Source organism: Podarcis tiliguerta (genome assembly GCF_965153285.1).
Source record: "Podarcis tiliguerta genome assembly, chromosome: 2".
NCBI classification, from domain to species: domain Eukaryota; kingdom Metazoa; phylum Chordata; class Lepidosauria; order Squamata; family Lacertidae; genus Podarcis; species Podarcis tiliguerta.
Genome location: NC_139535.1, coordinates 92980473 through 93003661, shown reverse-complemented (window position 1 = coordinate 93003661; position 23189 = coordinate 92980473). Strand labels below are relative to the sequence as shown.

Here is a 23189-nt window from a genome sequence, read left to right as displayed (position 1 = left end):
AGGACAGAGAGGGGCAACTCCAGAGCGACTAGATGATTTAATTTTAGGATTTTCCTGGAGGTGGAGTTTCCACTCTCGCCCCGTTCTCGCCCACCTAGTCTTGCATCCCAGCCATCTCTGGCCATCTTGGATCCTGAATGTCTCACGCTGAGAAAGGACAGCGAACAGTTTTGTCTATCAGAAAAGCCAAGTTTTGGTCGGGAGCGTCTCCTTTCCCGTAGACGCGGTGCTGGCTTAATTATTGTTTGCTGCGGCGTGTTTCCCTTCGGCTGTGCGCGACGCCAAGCCAGCAATTAGCAAGCCCAGAAACGCAGGTTCGGTAGCAGTTGGTCCCGCGACCGTGGGTTCCCGGGGCTGTGGCTGCCCTGCAGCGTGCATGGCCCTGGCGCCGAAATGTGTGGGTGCCCGGCCTTTTCATGGGGAATTTTGTGGGCAGCTGGCACCTAAGTTGGGTTGCGTGGTCCTGCAAAGAAGCATCCAGTCCTCATGAAGGATGCGCCCGATTTGGAAGCATCTCATTCATATTTATTTAGGACCATTCTTAACAACCTGAACAAAAGCATTTGGGTGGGGGGAGGAAGGTAAGCCCCGCCCCACGTAATCTATCACCATTTGAATGGCAATTGCACATCAACTTTGTGGGCCCCCTCAAATATTGTATGGGGGGGCAAAGACCCCTCGGCCCCTAGAGGTTGGCTCCTATGATTCTTACCGTGTCTTTTCTCCAAAGCAACTCGAGGGGGGCTTGTCCTCTTTAAAACAACATTAGGGATCGGGAGAGAGAGAGGATCCAATGACCAGCCAATGAGTTTCTGGCTTGAGCGGAGATTTGAACCCTGTTCTGCCCGCTGGTGTTAGTCCGATGTTTTTAGTAGTCCCTGCACGGTGCCTCTGCGTCTCCTCCCGGAAAGATCAGCTCAGCCACGACTGTTCCCTTACTGAGATCAAGAGAGAATACAGTGGTACCTCGGGTTAAGTACTTAATTCGTCCCGGAGGTCCGTTCTTAACCTGAAACTGTTCTTAACCTGAAGCACCACTTTAGCTAATGGGACCTCCTGCTGCTGCCGCGCCGCGGGAGCACAATTTATGTTCTCAGCCTGAAGCAAAGTTCTTAACCCGAGGTAATATTTCTGGGTTAGCGGAGTCTGTAACCTGAAGCGTATGTAGCCCGGGGTACCACTGTATCAAGGAAGCCCGCATTCCTTTCAAAACACCGACTCCCCTCTTTGTCCAAAAGGGAGAGCCGGGCGCCAGACCGGTAGCTCAGCCTTGCATTCAGAGGTGCTTTGGTTCAATTCCCGGCGTGGCTGGGAATGTCCCCAGGAGAGCTGCTGCCAACCAGTGTAGGCAGGACCGGCTTAGATAAGCCGGCGGTCTGCCTCAGGCACCGTTCTTTGTTTCCCGTTGTGTTCAAGGCTGTTCACGGCCTCCTCCGTGAAGGTGCTGGAGGAGCTCAAGGAACAGTCTGGTGACCCCTTTTTTTGGGGGGGGGGGTGTCCCTTCTAACTCTACGATTCTGTGATTCTAAGACAATTGAAGGCGGTGCCTTGGGCCATTCGGAGCTAAGGGTGAGCATTCATCTCTGCAATGCTTCCACCCGTTCCTTGTCAATGTCTGCACTGAGTTGAGCTTGGCGCTCAGGTGTCACGAGGTTTGAGCTGACACGAAAGTCCTGTCCCGGATGCAGTTCAGTCGCCAAGGCTGGTCACCCCCGTCGCGTGGGAAGGCGCCTCTCCTTCTATCGCCAGCACCCGCACCCCCCGTTGCGCCCTGCGCATCCAGCCTCGCTTCCTATGCGCTGCCGGTGTGGGAGGAAAGATCTGATTCAGTTTCTGGCAGGGATCCAGTTACTCGGGGTCTTGGAGTCCTTTCCTGAAAATAGCCAAGGAACTCGCCGTCTCCTCCGCTGTTTTTAGGAAAGGCGGCGAGACCTGTATTTTGTTGTTTTTAGGCGACTTCCCTCCTTAGGTGGTGTTATACAAGCTGTGTTTGCAACCGCTGCGCTCCTTGATATGGAACTGCTGAGTTTTCACGTTTCGGACTTCCCCAAGCTTGAGAGGAGCAGGGAACCATCCACCCCCTTAGCCGTCCAGGGTTTATTTTGACAGCGTGGCTTTTTCAATTCTGGACGACAGAGAGGTGCGGAGGCTCCGCCGGGCCGCTTTCCTTTTTCCGTGTCGACTAGGGCAGAACAGCCCTTCCAGGGGATTTGTTGTTGTTTAGTTGTTTAGTCGTATCTGACTCTTCGTGACCCCATGGACCAGAGCACGCCAGGCACTCCTGTCTTCCACTGCCTCCCACAGTTTGGTCAAAGTCATGCTGGTAGCTTCGAGAACACTGTCCAACCATCTCGTCCTCTGTCGTCCCCTTCTCCTTGTGCCCTCCATCTTTCCCAACATCAGGGTCTTTTCCAGGGAGTCTTCTCTTCTCATGAGGTGGCCAAAGTATTGGAGCCTCAGCTTCACGATCTGTCCTTCCAGTGAGCACTCAGGGCTGATTTCCTTCAGAATGGATACGTTTGATCTTCTTGCAGTCCATGGGACTCTCAAGAGTCTCCTCCAGCACCATAATTCAAAAGCATCAATTCTTCGGCGATCAGCCTTCTTTAACTGCCTTGCCGTGGCGAAGGGGCTTGAATAACTCAGAGAAGCTATGAGCTGTGCCGTGCAGGGCCACCCAAGATGGACAGGTAATAGTGGAGAGTTTTGACCAAAGGAGATCCACCTGGAGCAGGAACCGGCAAGCCACTCAATCCCTGCCAAGAAAACTCCATGGACAAAGACCAGAGGGACTTATTCTGGACTTAACCAAGGGGGCAGCGGTGGCTGGTGCCTCTGGGCAGGGACGGCAGGGCGGGGGTAAAGCCGGGCAGATAACAGGTTTTGCCCCCCTCCTCTTCCCTGCTGAGGCCTACAAAGGGCGGCAGAGAGAGGGAGGAAGCTGACGTGCAGTGCTGCCCACTGGGCTGGGGGCAAGTCAGGAAGGCAAGAAGTGGAGGTGGGGGACCGGCTGAGGGGCTGTGCCTCGTTTGCCCAAATGGAGCAGCCTCCGCTGCAAACGGAGGGAAAAGGAAGAGCGCGAGCGCGCAACCACCAGTTGGCGCGGGGTTCAAACAGTCCACGTCCCTTGAGGATGGCGACGTGTCCGTGGATGGGCCGAAGCACAAACTCGGTGCGGCTGCAGTCTTTATTTCAGACAGAACCAGGTAGCCCAAGGGGAAGAAGGATCATCCACGTCTTTCCCTTCTCCAAGCAAAAAGAGGAATTTTGCAGCGGCCCCATGCAATGTTGCAAGAAAAGGAGGTGGGAGGAGAGGATTTTTACCACGTTTAATTATGGAGCAAATGTTCCAGTACAGGTTTTTCGCTTCAGCCGATTACTCAAGAGCAAGTCGTTGGAACATCAAAGGAACCGTAATTTTTCTTCATAAGGGACGCGTATGGACTTGGGAAACTCCCGATTCGGCCTCGAGTCCTGCAGGGAAAGTCTTTCATTCCACCCACAGCAATTTATATAGGGGCGGATACCCGTAAGAAAGTTCTCTTGGCTGAGCAGCGAACTTCATTCAGCGGTATGCCTAAGCAGTAGGAAATTTAAGTTGCGAGGCGAAATCCATTTTCCTCTAGAGAAGACCTGCTGGTCTTCGAGGAGTCGACTGCGGCCTCTTGGGCTTGAGGAACAGCCGATGGAAATGGCTAGATCATCCGTGCGGGATCAGCCTGGGAATGAGCTGGCCAGGAGGCAAATGTCTGCCAAGTTAATCGGCCCCCGGGAGACACAAACAGGGGTGGGCAGGCAACCTGTGGCCTCCCAAACGCCCTTGGACTACAACTCCCACAATCCCCGTGCTGGATGGGGACTGATTGCCTATGAGAGAGGTGTGGCCCTTTCTCGTCTTCTCTCCCATACTAGTAGTTCTGCACATGCTGCGCTTCAGCTGCTATTTATCACCCCACTTCCTACACTGTTGACTTTTGGAAGACGGTGGAGGTGGAAAATGTAGGGATCCACCCCTTTCCACCAACTCCCACGAGCCAAGCGGCTAATAAACTACCGTTGCTCCTTTTAACCGGGTCAACATAGCACCACAGGAGCCATCGCGGGCTCAAAGAATGGGCCATTGAAGAAACGGAGTTGTAACTTGTTTTCTGGGCTCACGCAGGCGTTAGACGCTTTCGATTCCCTTCCCGGAGAGCTTCGCTGCCACATTCGGCAGCAGAACCGGCTCTGGCCACAAGAGGCCCTTTGGCAGTAGAGCACTGACTGCCTGAACAGATTCCCACAATGCCGCATTTAGAGAGAAAATAGCCAGCAGCTTTGTATGGGAGTTGCTCTGGGCCGGGGCAGCTGCAGTAGTTGTTAAGTCAAAGACTTGTACTGTAGTGTTTGGATGTTAAGAGTCTAGGGATTTGATCATGGCATGATTCAGCTGAGATATTTTCTCTCTCTCTCTCTTACAAACACACACACACACACACACACACACACACACACACAATTAGGCAGGTTGTGTTAGAAAACACTCCAATTATCTGTAGAAATTTCTTCTAGCAAGTCACGTGGACGAGATGAAAATAAACATTAGATTACGGTAATTTGTGGACACACCTGTTCAGGGCTTGAGGCAAAACACCTTTCCCTGCCCTGCCGCCTCCATACCTTTTGCCATCAGCAGAGAAGCAGTGCTGGTGTAAGTGCAAAATTTGGACGAGATCTCACATGATTTCAGATACAAATTCAGCTGACAGCAGTGGCAGGGAGCCTGTGGGGCTGCTACCTTGGGGGCTTCTGCAACCTGAGGCAGCCACCTAATGGCAGAACTGGCTCTGGACCTGTTAACTGTCAGTTGATAGTGCCAGGGTGTTATACAAGATGTTATAAAGAATGTTCCACAAGTCGTCAGATGAGCAGAAGGACCTGACTGTTTTTCTTTTCTTGTGTACATCTACTGATACATTAGATAGTTCTTTTGCCCAGTATTTAAATACACTAGTACCTTATAATTTCTCTCTCTCTCTTTCGGTGGGGGAAAGAGTACAGTGGAGAAGGAAGTATTTGGGATCCATCTGAATGCACATAGAAATACAACCAATCAATTCAAGTACAGGAACTGAACTATGCATAGGCCACAGTGAGCTGGAAAGTTAAAAAAATATTTATTGATACTAAAACAATGAATTGAAAGTTATACAAAAATTGTCCAGCATAGCATCTTCTAGGAGCCCTTTTAACCTGTAAAATAAATTAAAAAAAACAAACACACAAAACAGCCTAGAAATCTCAAGCCTAAACTAAAGTTAATGGCCAAAGGAAACTGGAAGATAAGACATCACACAAGAGAAGCAAGCAAAGCCAGCCAGCCAGGGTCAAGCAAACAAACCCCAAATGCAGCAATGAACCCACAGTGAGATCAATGGGCAGACATTGCTTTCAGCCTTATTTAATATTCTGGCTGGAAAGTCTGTCCCACTCTAACAAAGAACCTAAGCTTTCCCAGGGTAATAACATCTCCAACTTTTGTTCTCTTAGCATAAAAGCAAAGGAACAGCTCTAGTTAAAGCAATTAGAAAATGTCATACAAGAACTATTTGGCTTTAAAAAAAAATTAAACACACAGTGATTGACACACATTACAAAAAGCACAGAACCAATTCTCACAAGTTTCCTTCTTGTAAAAGCAATTCTTCTTGAATGCAGAACTGGTACACAGAATATTATAGGAACGTGAACAGCAAAATATAAAACTAAATCGGTTTTGTGATTTTTTTTTAAATAGTTTTGGTACTGTGCATACTACACCTTTAACCAAGTGACTTACAACGGATAACTTCTTCCAGCCAATGCAAAAGAGCAACTTAATTATTCCAGATGAAAAATATCCATTTGATATACAAATACTGTAGCATTATTCATGTTTTTTTTTTTTAACAAAAACTCTTCAAAAATTGAGAAAGTAGTGACAAGACTTTAAACAGCAGTTTGCCACACAACTAATATACTCAAGACACATAGCAGCAAACCTAAGAAAAATATATAAAGATAGGCTTTGAATACTAACTTTATCAACTGGTAAACATGGTCAGCACCAATTTGCCACAACAGATTAAACTGTATATGAATTCACAACTTGTCAACTAGATTCCCCCCTCCCCTCCTTAAATGTTTCACTTACTTCCACATTAAGCAACTGAATGGAGTCAACTCAAGTTGTCAGAAGAGTGGATCACCTTGCTGGTTAGTAAGGCGTTTTCAAGATTACAGACTTTGGAATTGAAATAGCTGGTTAATAGAAAGGCACAGCATTAGAACTTCTAAGGTAAAGAGAGCAACAGACTCTTCAATATTCCAGGCAAGCTGTGGAATATAAGCTTGTCTACAATGGCAGTGTCTAAAGAGCAAAAGTCAAGAATCCCAAGAAAATTGTACAAAAGTTTGAAACAGGCAGGGATGCCCCTCAGTAAGAGGAAATGGTTGTATATTTCAGGTTGTGTTGACAGAAGAAGCTTATCTAGAAAACCAACCGATGGCACAAGTTAGAAGAAAACAGGATGCACAGAGGCAAAATGGAAAATATACTGATGTAAGTTACAACACTGCAAGCTCTGTGTAACACAGGTATACACACATAACATAGAGAGGGCTTAAGAGATTATATTTGAGCCAGTAGGATTTCTGGATGGAGGAAAAGCTTGTTTCTGCTACCGAATTCTCAGCTGTATCAATGGATGCCATCAATTAACCAATACAGCATGGATGCTTTCCCCCCTTGTGGAAAGACGATGGCCTCGGCAAAACAGGAGGCTGCCATGTCTTTCTAGCAGACAGCTGCCATTTCGATTAGCTGAAAGGGACAAAACAGCATACACACTAGGAGAGTATGAAGTCTCTCTCCTACAGAACCTTGGCCCTCTAAGGCTTTAATAGCCACCTCATTGTGGCAGCAGCATCAGACTGCTGCCAGCAAGCACACTTCTCCAGAAGGCACACTGCCGAAATCAAAAGCAATCAAGATTCACGGAAACCAAGTATGTGATAAACACTTGATGCACAGCAAAGTCAATGAGATAGCAGGCAACTGAAGTTTATGAAATCCCTCTCTGTGACTGCAAAAACAAGACCTGCCAACTGCATGACAAAGAACACGACGACATTTAGGACTCTAAGTCTGGGCCAGGCATTGGCAAGAGCTTTCAAATTATTGGCTAGTGGAGGGCCTTCAGCCTTCCAAATGGAGAATTCATTGGCTGAGCTTATACTAAGAGAGACCAACAGAACATACTGTTGCATTTTGGCACCCAGAAAGTGAGACATTCATGCTTTGCTGAGAAGAAAAACAAGACCCCTGTGTGCTAAGGCCATGTAGACCCTGAGGATTAAGGCCATGTAGACCCTGGGGCAAAACAAAAGCGCAACACAACAAATGAACAGAAGTGGCCATTATAAAACAGGGCTCCAAGTGTCTTGAAGCAGATACAGTGGTACCTCGGGTTAAGTACTTAATTCGTTCTGGAGGTCCGTTCTTAACCTGAAGCACCACTTTAGTTAATGGGGCCTCCTGCTGCTGCCGCGCCGCCGGAGCACGATTTCTGTTCTCACCCTGAAGCAAAGTTCTTAACCTGAAGCACTATTTCTGGGTTAGTGGAGTCTGTAACCTGAAGCGTATGTAACCCGAGGTACCACTGTATTCTAAAGCTATAGGGCAGTAATATGACCATAACGCCTTGCCCAATGGTTTAGAGCCTCTGCTTTAAGACACGAGTCCCTATTCTGCAAGGCCAGCAAAAAACAAGGACAGCTGAATGGAGAACAATAAATGGGCAGACCCTTGTGAAGTGCACCTGCATATTCAGAATAAATGCTTCCTTCCATTTCTGAGGCTATATACAAGGATGCTTTTCATTTAGAAGTTGACTTTACGGTCACATTCACACACTACATTAGAATCAGTGACATCATTGTACGTATCAGCCAAAGGGACTCTTTACTCTGGGCAAAGTTCCTTAATGGAATTATACTGTTACTATAAAGTATGTTTTTAGAACCACTATTGTGCGCACTCTAGCAATTAGTACTTCAATCTCACCAAAACATAGAAAGCTCTCTGAACAATGTACAAGCCACCTATTTAGCTTCCTTCTGAAGAGAAGGTCCAATGCGTCAACTGGCTAATACAAGCGTTCTGCCGGTGCAAGGATTCCTCCTTACCAGAGGGAACGGTCTCCCCTCTCCTCCTCCCAAGCACTATTCTGGGGGTTCTCCCAATTCTCGAGAGTGGATTTGGCAGGAAGGAGAGGGGAAAAGTCCCAGTGAGTTAGCGAGAGCCTATTTGCTGGCTTCCACTAATGTAGTGGGTTAGCTGAATCCAGGCTAGTGTTTCTAACCAAAACTTAAACAATCACTGCTTCATTATCAACCTGCACCTGGGTTTATAATTGCAGTTGCTTGGAAACAAAACCCATTGATTTCCATGGGATTTACTTCTGCATAAGCAAGGTTGAATGAACCAACCTGCTTTAATATCCAATTCCATACACAGCTGCAGTGAACCCAAGTGTAATCGGCACAATACCCCCAAAAGGTTTGCACCTTCCTTTCTCATCCTTATTTTATTTTAAGGCATATAAATATCCTTGTTTGGAAACTCATGTGGCAGTAGTGAGTAAACAGGAAAACTGGAAGGCCAAACCACTTCTTTTTTTTAAAGGTCCAAAGGTTGCAAACTAGGGCCTGGGTGATATTATGACAGTCATACTACCAACTAAGATGCAAACACAACCTGTTCAACTTTCAGAACAATTAAGCCTGGGACACACCCATTTGTCCTTGAGCAGCTCCTATAAACAAGTATTTTAATGTTCATACACCCTAGGATTATGAAAGCTACACAGCTGCATGTTCTTGTAGCCAAGGTTTGAAAGCATTTTGTTATAAATAATGGAGACCTGGAGAGGCTAACCCTTATCATTGGCTGCAGTGTGGCCAATGCTCCCTTCACTTGCATGCACAGGCAGATGAAAGTAAACAGCTCCTCCCTGCCTCATTCTCCCAATCAGCTCAGTGCAGGGATAGGCAGCCGAGCCTCCCACTTGCCTTGCAAAAGTGCCTCTTCTTATTGCAGCACAGCACCATTCCAAGGTCTTAGGGCTGAGGAAACAAGTAGGTGGGCTCAGTTTCTGAGCCCAAAGACCTTCTTGGAATGGTGCAACAGCAGAGAATGAAATGGTGCCTTTGCAAGCCAAAGGCACATACAGTATTTTTCGCTCTATAAGGCGCACCTGACCATAAGACACACCTAGTTTTTGGAGGAGGAAAACAAGAAAGAAAATTTTCTGAATCCCAGAAGGCAGAACAGCAAGAGGGATTGCTGCGCAGCAATCCCTCTTGCTGTTCTGGCTTCCGCGAAAGCAACGCAAAGCCTCTTCAGCGCATTGGGAGGAACGCTCCTGCTGCCCTGAAGAGGCTTCACACGGCAATCCCAGAAGCCAGAAAAGCAAGAGGGATCACTGCGCAGCAATCCCTCTTGCTGTTCTGGCTTCAGCGATAGCTGCGCAGCCTGCATTCGCTCCTTAAGACGAACACACATTTCCCCTTACTTTTTAGGAAGGAAAAGGTGCATTTTATAGAGCGAAAAATACGGTAGTTTTTGGAGGACTGGCTGACTTTCCGTAGCATGTCAGTGGGAACATCACAGCACCACAGTGGGGATCACCCCAGTAAAACAGCTTTTAATTTGCTTAACAAAAATTAATAATGCCAAATAGTTAGATTTTTTGGGGGGGGCGTACAGAAAACCTTTGGTACAGAAAACTCACTGGCTAGCCACCATTGATCTAGACATCCTCTGCTCCTACCCATTTCCCCCTCTGAGCGTGCTATGGTTTTGGGGCATGCTGAAGTCCTGACAAGCTAGGAGGGACACAAGTCAAATTCTGACAGAAATAAACATGCTGCTTGGTGCTAGTGCAAACCTGGATTACAGGTTTGACCCATAGGAAACATCTATTTTGGGAGAAGCAAAACAGACTCAAACTGAGTCACATCTTGACTTCAGGCAAGTTCAGGCTCAACACAAATGTTGACCTCTCTGGTTCAGTCACTGGTAAGCAGGAAAGGGTGATGTCACAACGAACCCTTCCTGTAACTACAAACCACAAGGAGAACTTTGACTCTGCATCATGTGTGTGAAGGCTAGTAATATATGATGCGGGGATGCCGGATCTGCATGCAGCCCAAAACATCAGTAAGGGAGAAGAAAGCTGAGCTCCCCATCCAAATGTTATATGCATGGGATGTATCAAGCTTGTGAGCAAGAATGCGGAGGAAGAGATTGGTCCAATAGAAACCCTAAGGATCTGTTGCCCAAATGCCCTCAGTTAAATTTGATTGGCAGATATCAGCAACATTCTCGCTCATCAAAACCTCAGGACTACAAAATGTCTACATGGAGTACTGCTGAATGAACTCTGCTTCTATTTTTTACTCTGTGAGGAAAATATATAAATATGCACACACCCACATATATACAGGGTGAGTCCTTTAAGAGAGGCCCCATGGATACAGAGTACACATGTTCCACGGGGCCTCTTTTAAAAGACTCCCCCTGTATAACCATTTATCACCAGTGCACATATGGATTTTTTCTGCATATAAGCATGTTTGGAAGCCACAACTGGCCACGGCTTCATCAAACATGAATGCACAGCTAAACTCTTAACAATGATTCGCATGTGTTTCCCATGTAATTTTTTTGCGATGGGCAAAGTATCCCTCAAACACACCCCTGGTGCTAATAAGGAAAAGGAGGCTGGATTCCCCACTCTGAGCAGCTTCATGCAAGTGAAAAAGGGTGTCGTGAGCAGACCTCAGAGACTGTTTTATTGGAATGATTTCCTGTACACTGCAGCACAAGGGTTCCTAGATAGATCTGGTGCTTCCAGGGGCCAGTGTTCAACCTGAGCCTTTTGAAGCAGCCCACTGCCAGTTTGGACTCGCAACAAGCAGCACCCTCAGGCCCAGCCCCAAAAGCTCCGAGGGCAATGCCCACTTCTAGACCATCCCCTTTTGCTTCCAAATCCAAGGCATCGACTTAAGGAAATGTAAACATCATTCTCGTTTCATATGCTCTCTTGCAGCCTCCTAAATTCGCATTCGGGTTTAGATTGGGTTTCACTGTCCTAGGAAATGACAAGGTTTGAATGTGGGTAGTTTGGTGGAAGGAATGAGGAATTTGTTTTCCTTGGAGAACACAAATGTTATTGTACTGGAGGCTTGCTCTCCCAACTTACCAGGCGGCTAGATCTCCATTTCTCTCTGCCATTTCTAACTCATAAAGCTAAGAAGCCCCCAAGCACAGCAAAACCTGGGCTACCAGCCTTTGCCCTCCTCTATAATGGCTGGTTTCAACAAGTAAAGCCATTCCTCTGGAGAAAGAGAGTCCCCCACCGCATCACATATATTTGGGCAGCTGCATTAACAACTTGGCTCCCGAGAAGAACCCACTGCATGCTTCAGGGAGTTTCCATAGATAAAACTACAGGCTGGAAGCTACCATGGTCAACCACCGCAGAGCCTCCCAATGCAGAGTGACTGTGTCATAGCATATAGCTTATAAAGGGTGGGAGCAGCTGGGTTTTGTTTCCCCTTCTGGCATCCAAGGCAACAGTCAGGTAGAGTCAATGAGACAGGATGAGCGGGAGGGAAACCTATCTTCCCCCTGCATGCCTCCGAGCTCAGTAATGTCTAAGATTAAAAAAGCCAACACTGGTTGGTGATTCCTTGACAGTCACTGTGATCAGGTTAGCTGTCACGTCTGTGACAAAGACGTGCTCGATGAGGCTGCGAGTGGGCTTCCAGTCCTGGCTAGTCTGGACGGAGACAGACATGTTCTGGCCTGCTCCGGGGAAAGAAGAAGAATCTCTGTCTGAATCCGAGCTCGTCTCCTCTTCTCCGGTGCTCATCTCAGAAAGGGCCGAAGCCTTGTGGTTCTCTGCTGCGGGGCACCCCTCCTGGACACACGGAGGCTTGCCGCTTTTCGCTGCCGCATCCCTCTCGCCCACAGCTGCTCGTTGTGCCGGCTTCTCGCTTTTGCGAGGGTCTGTGCCTGCCAACGCTGCCCCTGCGTTTGTGCCGCTGCCAGGCCCAGGACTGCCCTTGCCCACACCTGTGCTCCCAGCTAGGCTGCCGCCGGTGCCCTTGGCCACAGTCCCACAAGCATGGCGGGAAACGCTGCCGCCGCCTGTGGAATTCATCCCATTTTTCACACTCTGCAGATTTAAAGCTTGGAGGTTGAGCTCTTGGTTGGAAGCTGGGTGGTTGTTGCCAGCGCCAGCGGGGGGCTTGTTGCCATTGTGCAAGTTCTGGGCGCCAGCACCGTACCCTGTTTTCTGCTCCCCCAATGTGCTGCTGCTGCCGCCAGGCCTCTTTGTCACCTTGGAGCCTTGCACGGTCAGCTCCAGATCCCCGCCGGCTTTCTGGTTTTTCAGTTTTAAGTCGAGCCCCAGGCCACTCTTGCAGGACATGGCTGACTTGAGCGTCAGCCTCCCCACAGCAGAGGCATCTGCGGAGTTCTGGTTCTGCGACATCCTGCTCATATAATGTACGATGGAGCTCTGCCAGCTGATGCCGCAGTTTGGGCTCCCAGACGCGGTGCTTTTCACAATACTGGAGAGGTTGTCGGTGGAGGAAGCCCCAGAGCAAAACCCACCAAATGCACCTTGGGCTTCCTTCATGTGGGATTTAAGCATGGCAATGCCAGAACTCTGAGCGTTGTGTTGCGGCTGCATCTTGCTCATTAGTTTGGGAGCTCCGCCCCCACCTCCCATCTCCTTTTGGTTTGTTTTCAGCACCTTTGTCAGGTTGACAGTCCTCTTCGCTGCCTTCTGCTCCGGAGGCAGAGGCTTCCGCCCACGTTTCTTCCTAACAGGGTCCTTGTTCTCAGGTTTGGCAACCAGGATCTGAGCTTTCTTTTGAGGCACTGGGTGGCTCTCTCTGCTCCGCTGACCTCTTTTCGTCTCAAGGTCACTTTCATCCTCTTCATCGGAGGAGGAAGATGAGGAGGAGCTTGAGGAAGAAGAGCTGCTGGATTTGCTTTTTGCAGGCACCTCCGGTTCCTTTAAAAACAAAGTAACACACACATGCAAAGAGTAGGAGCGACATTAATATGCTCTGCTTCTTCAGTATAGTGGTACCTCGGGTTAAGTACTTAATTCGTTCCGGAGGTCCGTTCTTAACCTGAAACTGTTCTTAACCTGAAGCACCACTTTAGCTAATGGGGCCTCCCACTGCCGCCATGCAATTTCTGTTCTCATCCTGAAGCAAAGTTCTTAACCCGAGGTACTATTTCTGGGTTAGCAGAGTCTGTAACCTGAAGCGTATGTAACCCGAGGTACCATTGTAATACTGTCAGTGAAGGCTTTTGAAGGGTCGCTGCATGGAAAGTCCATCAAAGCAGAGAGATCTACGCTACTACAAAACATTTTAAAAACACTAGTAACTTCCTGTTATTACAAAAAGGCATCTGGTTCTCTCTTGTGGCATGCCGATACTTAAGATCATGCAACCTTACATAAAACTTTTAAGTAAGATTCTAATAACAATAACAATATGCTACCTGGACAACTATTTAATTTTCAGAACTCAGAAAACTATTTCCACTTTCACTGGCTTCAAAAAGGAAATGTTTCCTGATTGCCCCTGGAGAATAAAAACCGACTCCAGGTGACTGGGCACACATAACCAGCTGTGGGATAAAGCCACAGACTACACAAGACACACTTCTTAACAGAGGCACATGAAGTATGTCTTTATGCAAGCAAGCATGTGTCCCCCCACAATCTGCTGTACTAAATATCCATTTCTAGCTGCCTCTCAGAAATCACCATTACTTACAACGTTCTTCCTGGGTCTGCCTCTAGGTCGTTTGCCCCTCTTCCGATTTTGCACCTCCTTCTCATGCTCCCTGAAAAGACAACAAAATGACAGTGCAGTTCTCAAAGTGTCTCTTCTCGCAGAAGATTCCATGGGTGAATAAAAACCACGGGTTTACCATTCTGAGAAATGTACGTCCGTTTTTCAAATAAATGCCAGCATTTGACAATGCCGATGACCCTGCCTGGTTCTGTAGTACTCCATGGCTGGTGCTCTGCCATCCCTAGCTTACTGACCTGCTTCGTTACTAAGCAGTAAAAGACATTTGCCCTACCCATCCCTCTGTATGTTACTGCTATTTGCTACTTTTCCCTGGTTGTATGTGTGCAGAAGTAGATGATATATTCTGTTTTTGTTACAGTGGTGCCTCGCAAGATGAAAAGAATACGTTCCGCGAGTCTTTTCGTCTTGCGAAGCAAGCCCATTGGCGGATTAGCGTTATTAGCGCTATTGACAGTTTAAGGGCTAAAAACGGCTTTTTAAGGCTTAAGGGATTAGCGATTTTGCTGCTAAAATGCTTTTAGCAGCTTAGCGCTTCAGAAAAAGGGGTTTTGGAGCGAAAAAACCCCTCAAAATTTTTCGTCAATTTTCGTCTTGCAAAGCAAGCCCATAGGGAAATTCGTCTTGCGAAGCGCCTCTGCAAACGGAAAACCCTTTCGTCTTGCGGGTTTTCCGTCTTGCGAGGCGTTCGTCTTGCGGGGCACCACTGTATCTCAAAAGTTTAATGGCACTGTTCCAAAGAGATCAAAAACACATTTTTTCCTTCTCTTTGGAGTTGCTCTCTTAGGAAAAAATTATGGTGTTTTACAAATAAGACTGATTCTTTTAAAGTTTTGAGATGGTCTATTGTGCAAGCAATTTAATATTATCCATTTGCATTCTGTACACATGAATTTTTAGTAGTTTGTGCATTTGTGCACAACCCACACATGTAAACAGGACTATGGTCTCAGAGATATTCGTTTTTCATTGAAGAGAAATACTTAAATGTCAAAGCATAAGCATTTTTTAAAAATGCATTAAATTTGCATGTACTGTCCTTCTTTCTTTTGTAGCACACAAGCAACACTAGAAATGGAAATCTGAACATGAAAACTGAAGGTGACAAAGCAGCAGGGAAAATAAGCTGTTCTTAAAAGAGATGACTCACACAAAACTCTGTCATTGGAGAAATATTTCCCCACTAATCACTAGCAACTGATTATTAATACTAATGACTATCCAACCAGAGGAAATGTGGGAAAGCATTGCTATAAGAACACAAGACAAGCCTGCTATTTTGTAAAGCTCTCCTGCCCTGCAAACACATGAGAATGTGGTGGAACCTGGTGATATAGCATATATTTACATTAATACAGCTGAACCACCATGCAGTGGAAACTTTACGTGGCAAGTACTTTGTTTGCATTCAACTCACATCATGTATTACCTACTACATCAAGTGTATGTTATTTCATTTCACATATGTGGTCTTCATATATCCCCAAACATTTGGATTTTTGGTTCTATTCCACCAACAGAGCAACACAATAGTTGTAATAAACCGAGATCAGAGATAAGCCACTACTATACTGATGGAATAGTCAACAGTGTGTGTACCCAGACCAAGAGTGAATAAACACACACCTAATAAACAATAAATAGCAGCAAGAAAAATGGCAAGTATGCCTAGGGTAGCCCTGGAAAAAACACCACAGCCCACCCACCAGGGACTGTGCCAATGCCTACATGCTGCACACACAGAGAGGCAATGGACTCACAACAGGGACACTACCATCCTGAGTCACCACACACAAGAAAACGCAAGGCAACTTTGCCCCCAAATCCATCAGCTTCAGTGGCTCAGTCTGTAGCACATGGCCGTAGGCTCCTCACAACCATTGTTTTGGAGCACAATAAACAAAGCAGAGGGAGGAAAACGTGCACAAGATCTTGCTAGGATCATGGCATAGCTGCCATGGAACTTGCAATGCAAAATGCACCTGCCTGGAGCAAGTCATTTTAACAACCCTACAGAGCAGCCTTCCTAAACCAGTTGCCCTCCAGATGTTCTGGACTACAAGTCCCATCAGCCTCATCTAGCAGGGCTGTCTGTCTGGGATGTGGAAGTCCAGCCACGTGTGGAGGGCACTAGGTTGAGGAAGGCTGCTACGAAGGAACAGCTGAGTGCAGCTTAGTCACCGCTGTTGGCCACGGGTTGGGCCTCCCTTCTGGCTTATGCGGAACACGGTGTGGGATAGACCCTGCGGTTGTGTGAAAACAGCTTGTAGGGAACAAGGGGAGATGCAGACTGAGAGAAACAAGCAATGGGTAGCATTTGCAGCACATAGTTCCTATTACTGGATGCACAGTAGCGAGTGGTGCCACCCACATGCTCTGCCAGTGCTCATGCTCAACGTGATAGGTGTGGGGAAGGGAAGTGAGAGACTGCATTGATGGAGTATACTACCTCCTTCCCCCAAACCAGGAGTTGTAGCAGAACACAGTGGCTGTTTGCCATGCTTCCTGCAACCAGGCTGTGACCTTCCCTGCTCAAGATCAAAAAAGGACTCAAGCACCTGGTCTGTGGTAGCAATGGTTGGAGTGGGATGCTTGGCCTCTGACAACAGAGGGCATGCCTTCATTTTAAAAGGTGAGTGTCTCCCCTTTGTGTAGGAGACACTTCTCCCTATTCTGGGAGTGGGGGGACGACAAGATAGTTCAGTCAAGACACAGCACGGCACTCATTCTAGCAAAGGGGCAGCAGGACAGAGATGGGAAACAGTTGTAGCAACTACACATTACAGCACATACTCCTGCTTCCTTTGTTTACCTGTGTGGGGTTTTCTGTGCAGGTACAACAAGCCATGGGAGTGGAGTTGTGTGTTTGCGACCAGGTACTTGCTTGCTCTAGCCTGTGACACTCAATGTGCTCAACTTCCTGTGTGTGTTTTGAGACCAGGCTGCTCTGTGAAAAGTGCTCCATTTATGGACAGAGTGCCCTTTCCTCACAGCTTCCCATTGCCAGAGTTGCCTCTTCTGAACAATGCCCGTGGACCCAGAGAAGTTATATTCATCCTGTGTTGGATTTTTATTATCTGGGGGAGGCGCGCTGTGATTGGGCAGTAAAATATACATCATAAAAGGTAAAGGTACCCCTGCCCGTACGGGCCAGTCTTGACAGACTCTAGGGTTGTGTGCCCATCTCACTCAAGAGGCCGGGTGCCAGCGCTGTCCGGAGACACTTTCGGGTCACGTGGCCAGCGTGACAACGCTGCTCTGGCGAGCCAGAGCCGCACACGGAAACGCCGTTTACCTTCCCGCTAGTAAGCGGTCCCTATTTATCTACTTGCACCCGGGAGTGCTTTCGAACTGCTAGGTTGGCAAGCGCTGGGACCGAACAACGGGAGCGCACCCCGCCACGGGGATTCGAACCGCCGACCTTTCGATCGGCAAGCCCTAGGCGCTGAGGCTTTTACCCATAGCGCCACCCGCGTCCCTAACATATACATCATACCCTATGGCTATTTTTATTTTATTTTATTCCCCATTTAAGCCAACAGAAGGAGAAATTATCTGCACCAGCTTTAACACTTGTGTAATGTCATTCTGCAAGTGGGGGTGTAGTATGGATGAAAGAGTTATAGAATCTGTCCCCCATGACTCCCCCATCCTATTTCGGCTGCTCCATCTGTTCCTTTTGCTGACAGAACGGCTGTGCTGTGCTGGGAGGTATAGAAAGGGCTTCTGACAAATCTTAAAGCCCCTTAAACCAGTGTTAACTCTAGCACAGGATTGCACCTTCGGTGACCAATGCACTACCATTATTTCCTTTAGCTGCTTCATTTCAGTTTCCAGCAAGCACACACCCACACATTCTCCACCCCAAATTATATCTTCTGGTCACAAAAATCATCCAAAGTGGGGAGAATCAAAGTACTTAGCTCAAGATTATTCCTTTCAACAGAGACCAGATACCCACAAGGAAGCTACAAGTGAGGCACACCACCAACACCCTTACGGTTGAAAGCACATTGTCCTTGAACACAAAGATTCAATTTCAAGTTATTTTACTGCTAGTACCCACCTTCTGTGAACCTACCTACTTTTAAAAAAAAAGCTATTCAGAGCAGAGACCATCACAAGGCAACAAATTCTATGAAAGCCCTTCCCTTTCACAGTTGCAGCCTATCAGCTTCTTTATTTTCATTTTAAGAACGAATCATCTTTGACATTCATTATTTCCATGCTACTCATGACATTCAAACCTCTTTCATGCCCTTATCTTAGTAATATTGATCCAGATGATGGGGATCAATAGCTCAAATCTACAGATCATTTTAGTTATTACCCACCCTGCCCCTGTTACTTTCTCCAGTTGTGCATTGGGGGTGAAACAAGAACTCCTCTCATTTTTACTAAATGCAACCAGAGAGGCTCCATGGATACTACTTGCATGGGTAGGATGAACAGGTGAAAGAGAGAAATGGGCACCAGCACCTTGATCAGTTATGCTGAAAAAAGACATTTCAGCAGGTGTTGCTGGAACAGGGCAGGGGACCAGGAGAGCTGCTTAGCCTCAAGCCACAGATATATCTATTTTTAAGGATGCATGTGAAACCACACATGGAGCCACTACAGCTGCTGGGACTCAGCATATGTACCCTGAAAGCTGTTCAAGCTACCAAACAGAACTGCAAATATTTCTGTGCCTAGAGGAGGTTTGCAAGGTGGTTGGCTAGTCGAAACTGTTTGTTGTTACTGCAGAGTGAAGGAGGGCAAATACTATGTTAGGTCCCAGACTCCCACCACCAAAGACTAAGGCAGGAATCACCATGCAGCAGCTATTGGTGGTTTCACCTAGTGAATTTCCTCACCATTTGCCCTGATGGTTAAGACAGTCTGCCCAAATATAAAGACCTTGGACTTAATCCTGTCCAAATGAATAAACAAAGTTTGCCTGCTGTTCTGTTACCCAATCACTCATGTATGGAGAATTCCTTCAGGAACTCTTTGCAGTCTGCTTCAGATTTGACTATCGTAAGTTTTTCTTAATTCTACAACTACAAACTGAAAACCCAAGAACAACACAGAACATTGCAAGTTGGAGACTTTTGAGCAAGGTAGCTGTAAGGGGGTGACAATATTTTCTTAACAGTAAGTAGAAATTGTTTCCTGTATTTTGTCAGACATCTTTTCTAATTTTAGGTTGGGATTAATTTAATTGTAATTATTAATTATTATTATTATTATTTGCTATCCTATAAAACAAACAGAAAAAAGTGGCTACTATAAGGCATTTGGAAGGAGAGTGCCAGCAATTTGAGACTGCACTACTATTGCCAAAAGCTAACCTATTTTGCTTCTGAAAGTTTCTCTTCTATGAGTTTGGACATACAATGCGTCCCACTACCAGCAGACTGGAGCTGAAACATACAAATACTTTACAAGTCATCAAGTTTAAGGACTTTTTTTTTGCATGGCGCTGCCCTCTCATGCTACTTACATATGGGTGTTGTTTACACAGCACAGCAAGTGGGAGAGAGACTTTCAAATATAGCCTACAGTGTAGCCTAATACATGCAGCACAGAAGCAGGAAAAGCAAGCTACAGATTTAAGCATTGTTTGCAAACATCCCTCCCACAACAAGATGTGACTTTTTGAGTCTACTGAGACCACTAAACACACCAGGGCATTAAAACACTTTATATTTAGGTACCAAGGAAAGGCTGTCTTGAGTACTGCAATTTAGGGGGAACAATGAATACACAATGGTCTACTCTGTATTCTGTTTCCATAATCCCAGCTGGGCAGCCTAGAGGAACCCTCCCTCCCTCCCTCTCAGTTTGTGGCTTACTCACTTCTTCTGAAAGGCCAGGAGCAGCCTGGGATCAAGAATATTCTCTTCGGGTTCCCAGCTGTTATGCCTGGAAAAGAGTAACCAGTCACAGTAAACACAACCTTCTTTTTCTACAACAAGTAGTTAATAACAGGCAAATGTCTAGTGTTTTTTATTTTTTAACTTTAGAGATAAAGAATGCCCATTTTATCAAAGATACCACACCCTAGAGTCTAGAAGTACCGTTTCATTACAATAACCCTCATAAATGCTACAGCCCTAGCCGTACACAACCACCACACTGGCAGATTTAAAACTGAACGGCGGCTATGCTCTTAGAGTGAATTGAAAAAATAATTGATTGGGAAGGTGGGAATTTTTTTTTTTAACTGTGGGTCGTTAAGTGGGGTGAGAATTTAGCAGCACATGACAGGGTAGGTTCAATTTCCGTAATGGAAAGGAGAGAGAAGAAAAAGGAGTATTTGCTTGGCAAAGGGGAAACCTCAGGTGGATTATGAATAACTTGCGAACACACACACATGTATGTGCTAAGGGAGAAAAATGAGAAGTCAAGCAAGAAAAGGATAAAAGCAAACGGGGGTGGGGTGGGGGGAAGCCTGGTTTGCAGGCGCAGCTGGCAGGAGGAGTAAACAGAGATGGTAGCCTCTTAGGTTGACAACCCCTCTCCCCAGTCTATGAGGTGGGGGGGGGGAGAACACACCACATGCATCAGTTGATATCTCAGGTTTCAGAAGAGAATCCATATAGACAACATGGCAAGCAGTTGCGGCTTCTCTGCCGGAGCCTGGGGAATCCTAACAGCTCCCTCAGATCCTCTCCTCTGGCTCCAAACCCCAACCCCCCCACGACAAAAAGGGTGTAGTGAAGGTTACCCATGGCATCTGGCCGTGGTTTAATTTGGCAGAGTTAAGATATAACACAGGGAGAGAAGTGGTGAACAAAATCAAGGAGGTGCTGGAGAGAGAAAGAAGCTAAGGCACCAATTATGGGTAAACAAAAGAAAGTCCGGCAGGAGGAAACGATGCCCTCCCACCCACCTCCCCGATTCTGGGGTAGGAAAGCAGGAGCCTCGCAGCGGGGAAACAACAAAAAACTAAAGTAACTTCCAAGCGTCTGGAAGCGCCGACCCGGGGGTGGTGTGGGGCAAGCACCTCGGAGCCCCGTTTCTCCCTCTCGCTCTCTGCGCCCCCCTCCCCTCCTCGCCTTGTTTCTCCCCCCCCCCCGCCCCAAACTCAGGGGTCGCCTGGGCCCAGCATCTCCCCGCGCTCAAGCCCCGCCCCTGGACCCCCTTCAGCTCAACGGCTGGCTGGCGCTCAGCTGCTGCGTTCATTGTCCGGACTCACTTGGAAGACCAGCCTCTCCACTTCACCAAATACTCCAGCTTGCCCTGCGGAGGAGAGAGAGAGAAAGGAAGAAAAGAAGGCGCGGGTTAGAGCCAGAGGCGACGCTGAGGAGGAGGCTGCTGCTGCTGCTCCCCGCCGGCTTGCCCGCTCCCTCGCCCGCCCGCCCGCCCGCCTGCCTGCCCACCTTGCGGAGCCGCTTGCTGAGGATGCACTCGGCGGCGAAGACCTGCTCTCCCACGCTGCTCAGCTCCTCCATGGCGCCGGCTGGCTCGGCTCGGGCTGCCGCCTGCTTCTCCCCCTCCGCTGCTTTGCTCGTAGCGGAGCCAGCGTTGTGCCGAGTACAACAAGGCGAGGGGGGCCCCGGGAGCGCGCGCTGCTCCTTCTCCTCCTCCTCCTTCTCCGCCGTCCTCCCTCGACTAGCAGGGCACGCGCGCGCTTCCCTCCTCCGCCGCCGCCGCCGCCGCCTCACTGCCCGCTCGCCTTGGCTCCTTGGCGCACACAATGCAACGCGCGCGCAGCGGGCTCCGCCTCCCCACGCCCAGCTCAGGGGCTCCCCAAATTCCCAGCGAGCCAATGAGGAGCGGGGAAGGCGGGGCCGAAGCTGCTTCTGGCGGAGGGAAGGAGCCAAGCGGCCGGCGCTATTGTCTCACGCGGCGTTTTCCTATCCCTCCTCTGGGGATCGGACAGTTGGGTCGGAGCGCGCGGGTGGCTGGTTCCTGGAGTTTAATCCTCGGGAGGAAATAAGGCAAACGCTTCGGGCAGATTTTCTTTCTTTTACTGCACCGTCCCCGGCGGACACGCTCAAGTCAGTCCCGAATAAGCGCCGGCGGCGAGGACTTCCAGGGAACTTTGTTGGCCTTCGTTTTGGACCGGCGCTGCTGCGAGCAGAGCTTTCCTTGCCAGCGCCTCGTCGTCTTCCAAAGGGGGCCGGAGTGGGGAGGCCGGCGCGTGAATCCCGAGGGCACCGCATGGATTGGTTTGTAGGGGAGCCCTGGAAAGGGTCCCCATCGTGACAGCCCCCTTCCTCTTTGCACAAGTCAGCCGGGCCGTATCGAATTGGAAGGACAGCTGGCACCCGCCGACAAATCGTCACATAAATGGAGTTACAATGGTTTTATTAACTGATGCATTAATAAATTTGTAAATACAATGCAGCCCCCTTCTACCATATTTTTTTTAAAAAAACCTTCCGTATTTGGATTGAATATTTGAAAAACAGGTGGAAAAGGAGACCAAACTTTAGCTCGTTCGTATCCCATAAATGGCGTTGTGAGGTGCAGTGCAATACTCAGAAGTAAGCCCCATTGAGTTCAGTTAGAGTTACCTCGGGGTAACTGCGCATAGGATTGCAGCTGAAGCAAGTGAGCTTCGAGGCAGAAATTAGACCTCATTCCTGTGAGCTTTTGGGGGTAATCTTACAACAATCTCTTAGGACATGTCATCCCCATTCTGCAGTATGGGACTAAAGATGCAGACTGTCCTTACAGGACTGTTGCAAAGATTATCAAGGTGATGTCAGTGAAGCTGTTGGAACATCCTAACAAGCAGCACTATACAAATGGGAATGGTGCTATTGTGTCAGGAGGACTCTTGAAAGCAATGTGATATTTAGTCCCTTCGTTTTAACACAGAAGGATCCTCCTCCTCTATATTCTGTCAGTCAGTTCATTATGGTGTTTGCCTCATAAGCAAATAGACATTTACACAACAGGAGTTTTAGTAAGATTTATCCCTAATTTATCCCCAGAGTGGCTGGGGAAACCCAGCCAGATGGGCAGAGTATAAATAAAATAAAAATAATAATTAAAAAAATTAACAAGCACGACAACTCTACAGAACAGATTTCCCTTCCGTGAGGCACCATAGCCCTGCAGTGCCTTGATTTGAGATGTTGATTTCTCGGAAAGTAATGCTAGAAAAAGGCAAAATTTCAGCCACAGGAGAGAGGAGAAATGGAAGGGAAGGTCCACAGGAAGGAGTAACCAGATCTTTTGTAAATAACGATATGCTGTCTGACTGCAAAGAAAATACTCTTCCTGACAAGTGCCCTTTTTGAGCACTTGAGGAGACCTCACGTAAT

General features: G+C 47.7%; 1 protein-coding gene across 1 annotated transcript; it reads right to left on the bottom strand.

Annotated features, from left to right (window-relative positions):
- Positions 1 to 5132: 5132 nt before the first annotated feature.
- On the bottom strand, positions 5133 to 21603 carry CBX2 (chromobox 2). The gene is made up of 5 exons (XM_083430287.1): positions 21294 to 21603; positions 21110 to 21153; positions 19768 to 19833; positions 13888 to 13957; positions 5133 to 13109 (listed from the first exon to the last, which is right to left on the bottom strand). Exons 1-5 carry the CDS (start codon positions 21363 to 21365, stop codon positions 11730 to 11732), a joined length of 1632 nt encoding a protein of 543 aa, XP_083286413.1. The 5' UTR covers positions 21366 to 21603; the 3' UTR covers positions 5133 to 11729.
- Positions 21604 to 23189: the final 1586 nt, after the last annotated feature.

Excerpts from the sequence above, each read along its gene's own strand:
- CBX2 (XM_083430287.1), bottom strand. The coding sequence starts at position 21,365 with ATGGAGGAGCTGAGCAGCGTGGGAGAGCAGGTCTTCGCCGCCGAGTGC. Across the intron at positions 21,154-21,293 it reads TCAGCAAGCGGCTCCGCAAG|GGCAAGCTGGAGTATTTGGT; the intron begins GTGGGCAGGCAG and ends TCTCCTCCGCAG. Across the intron at positions 19,834-21,109 it reads TGGAGAGGCTGGTCTTCCAA|GCATAACAGCTGGGAACCCG; the intron begins GTGAGTCCGGAC and ends ACTCTTTTCCAG.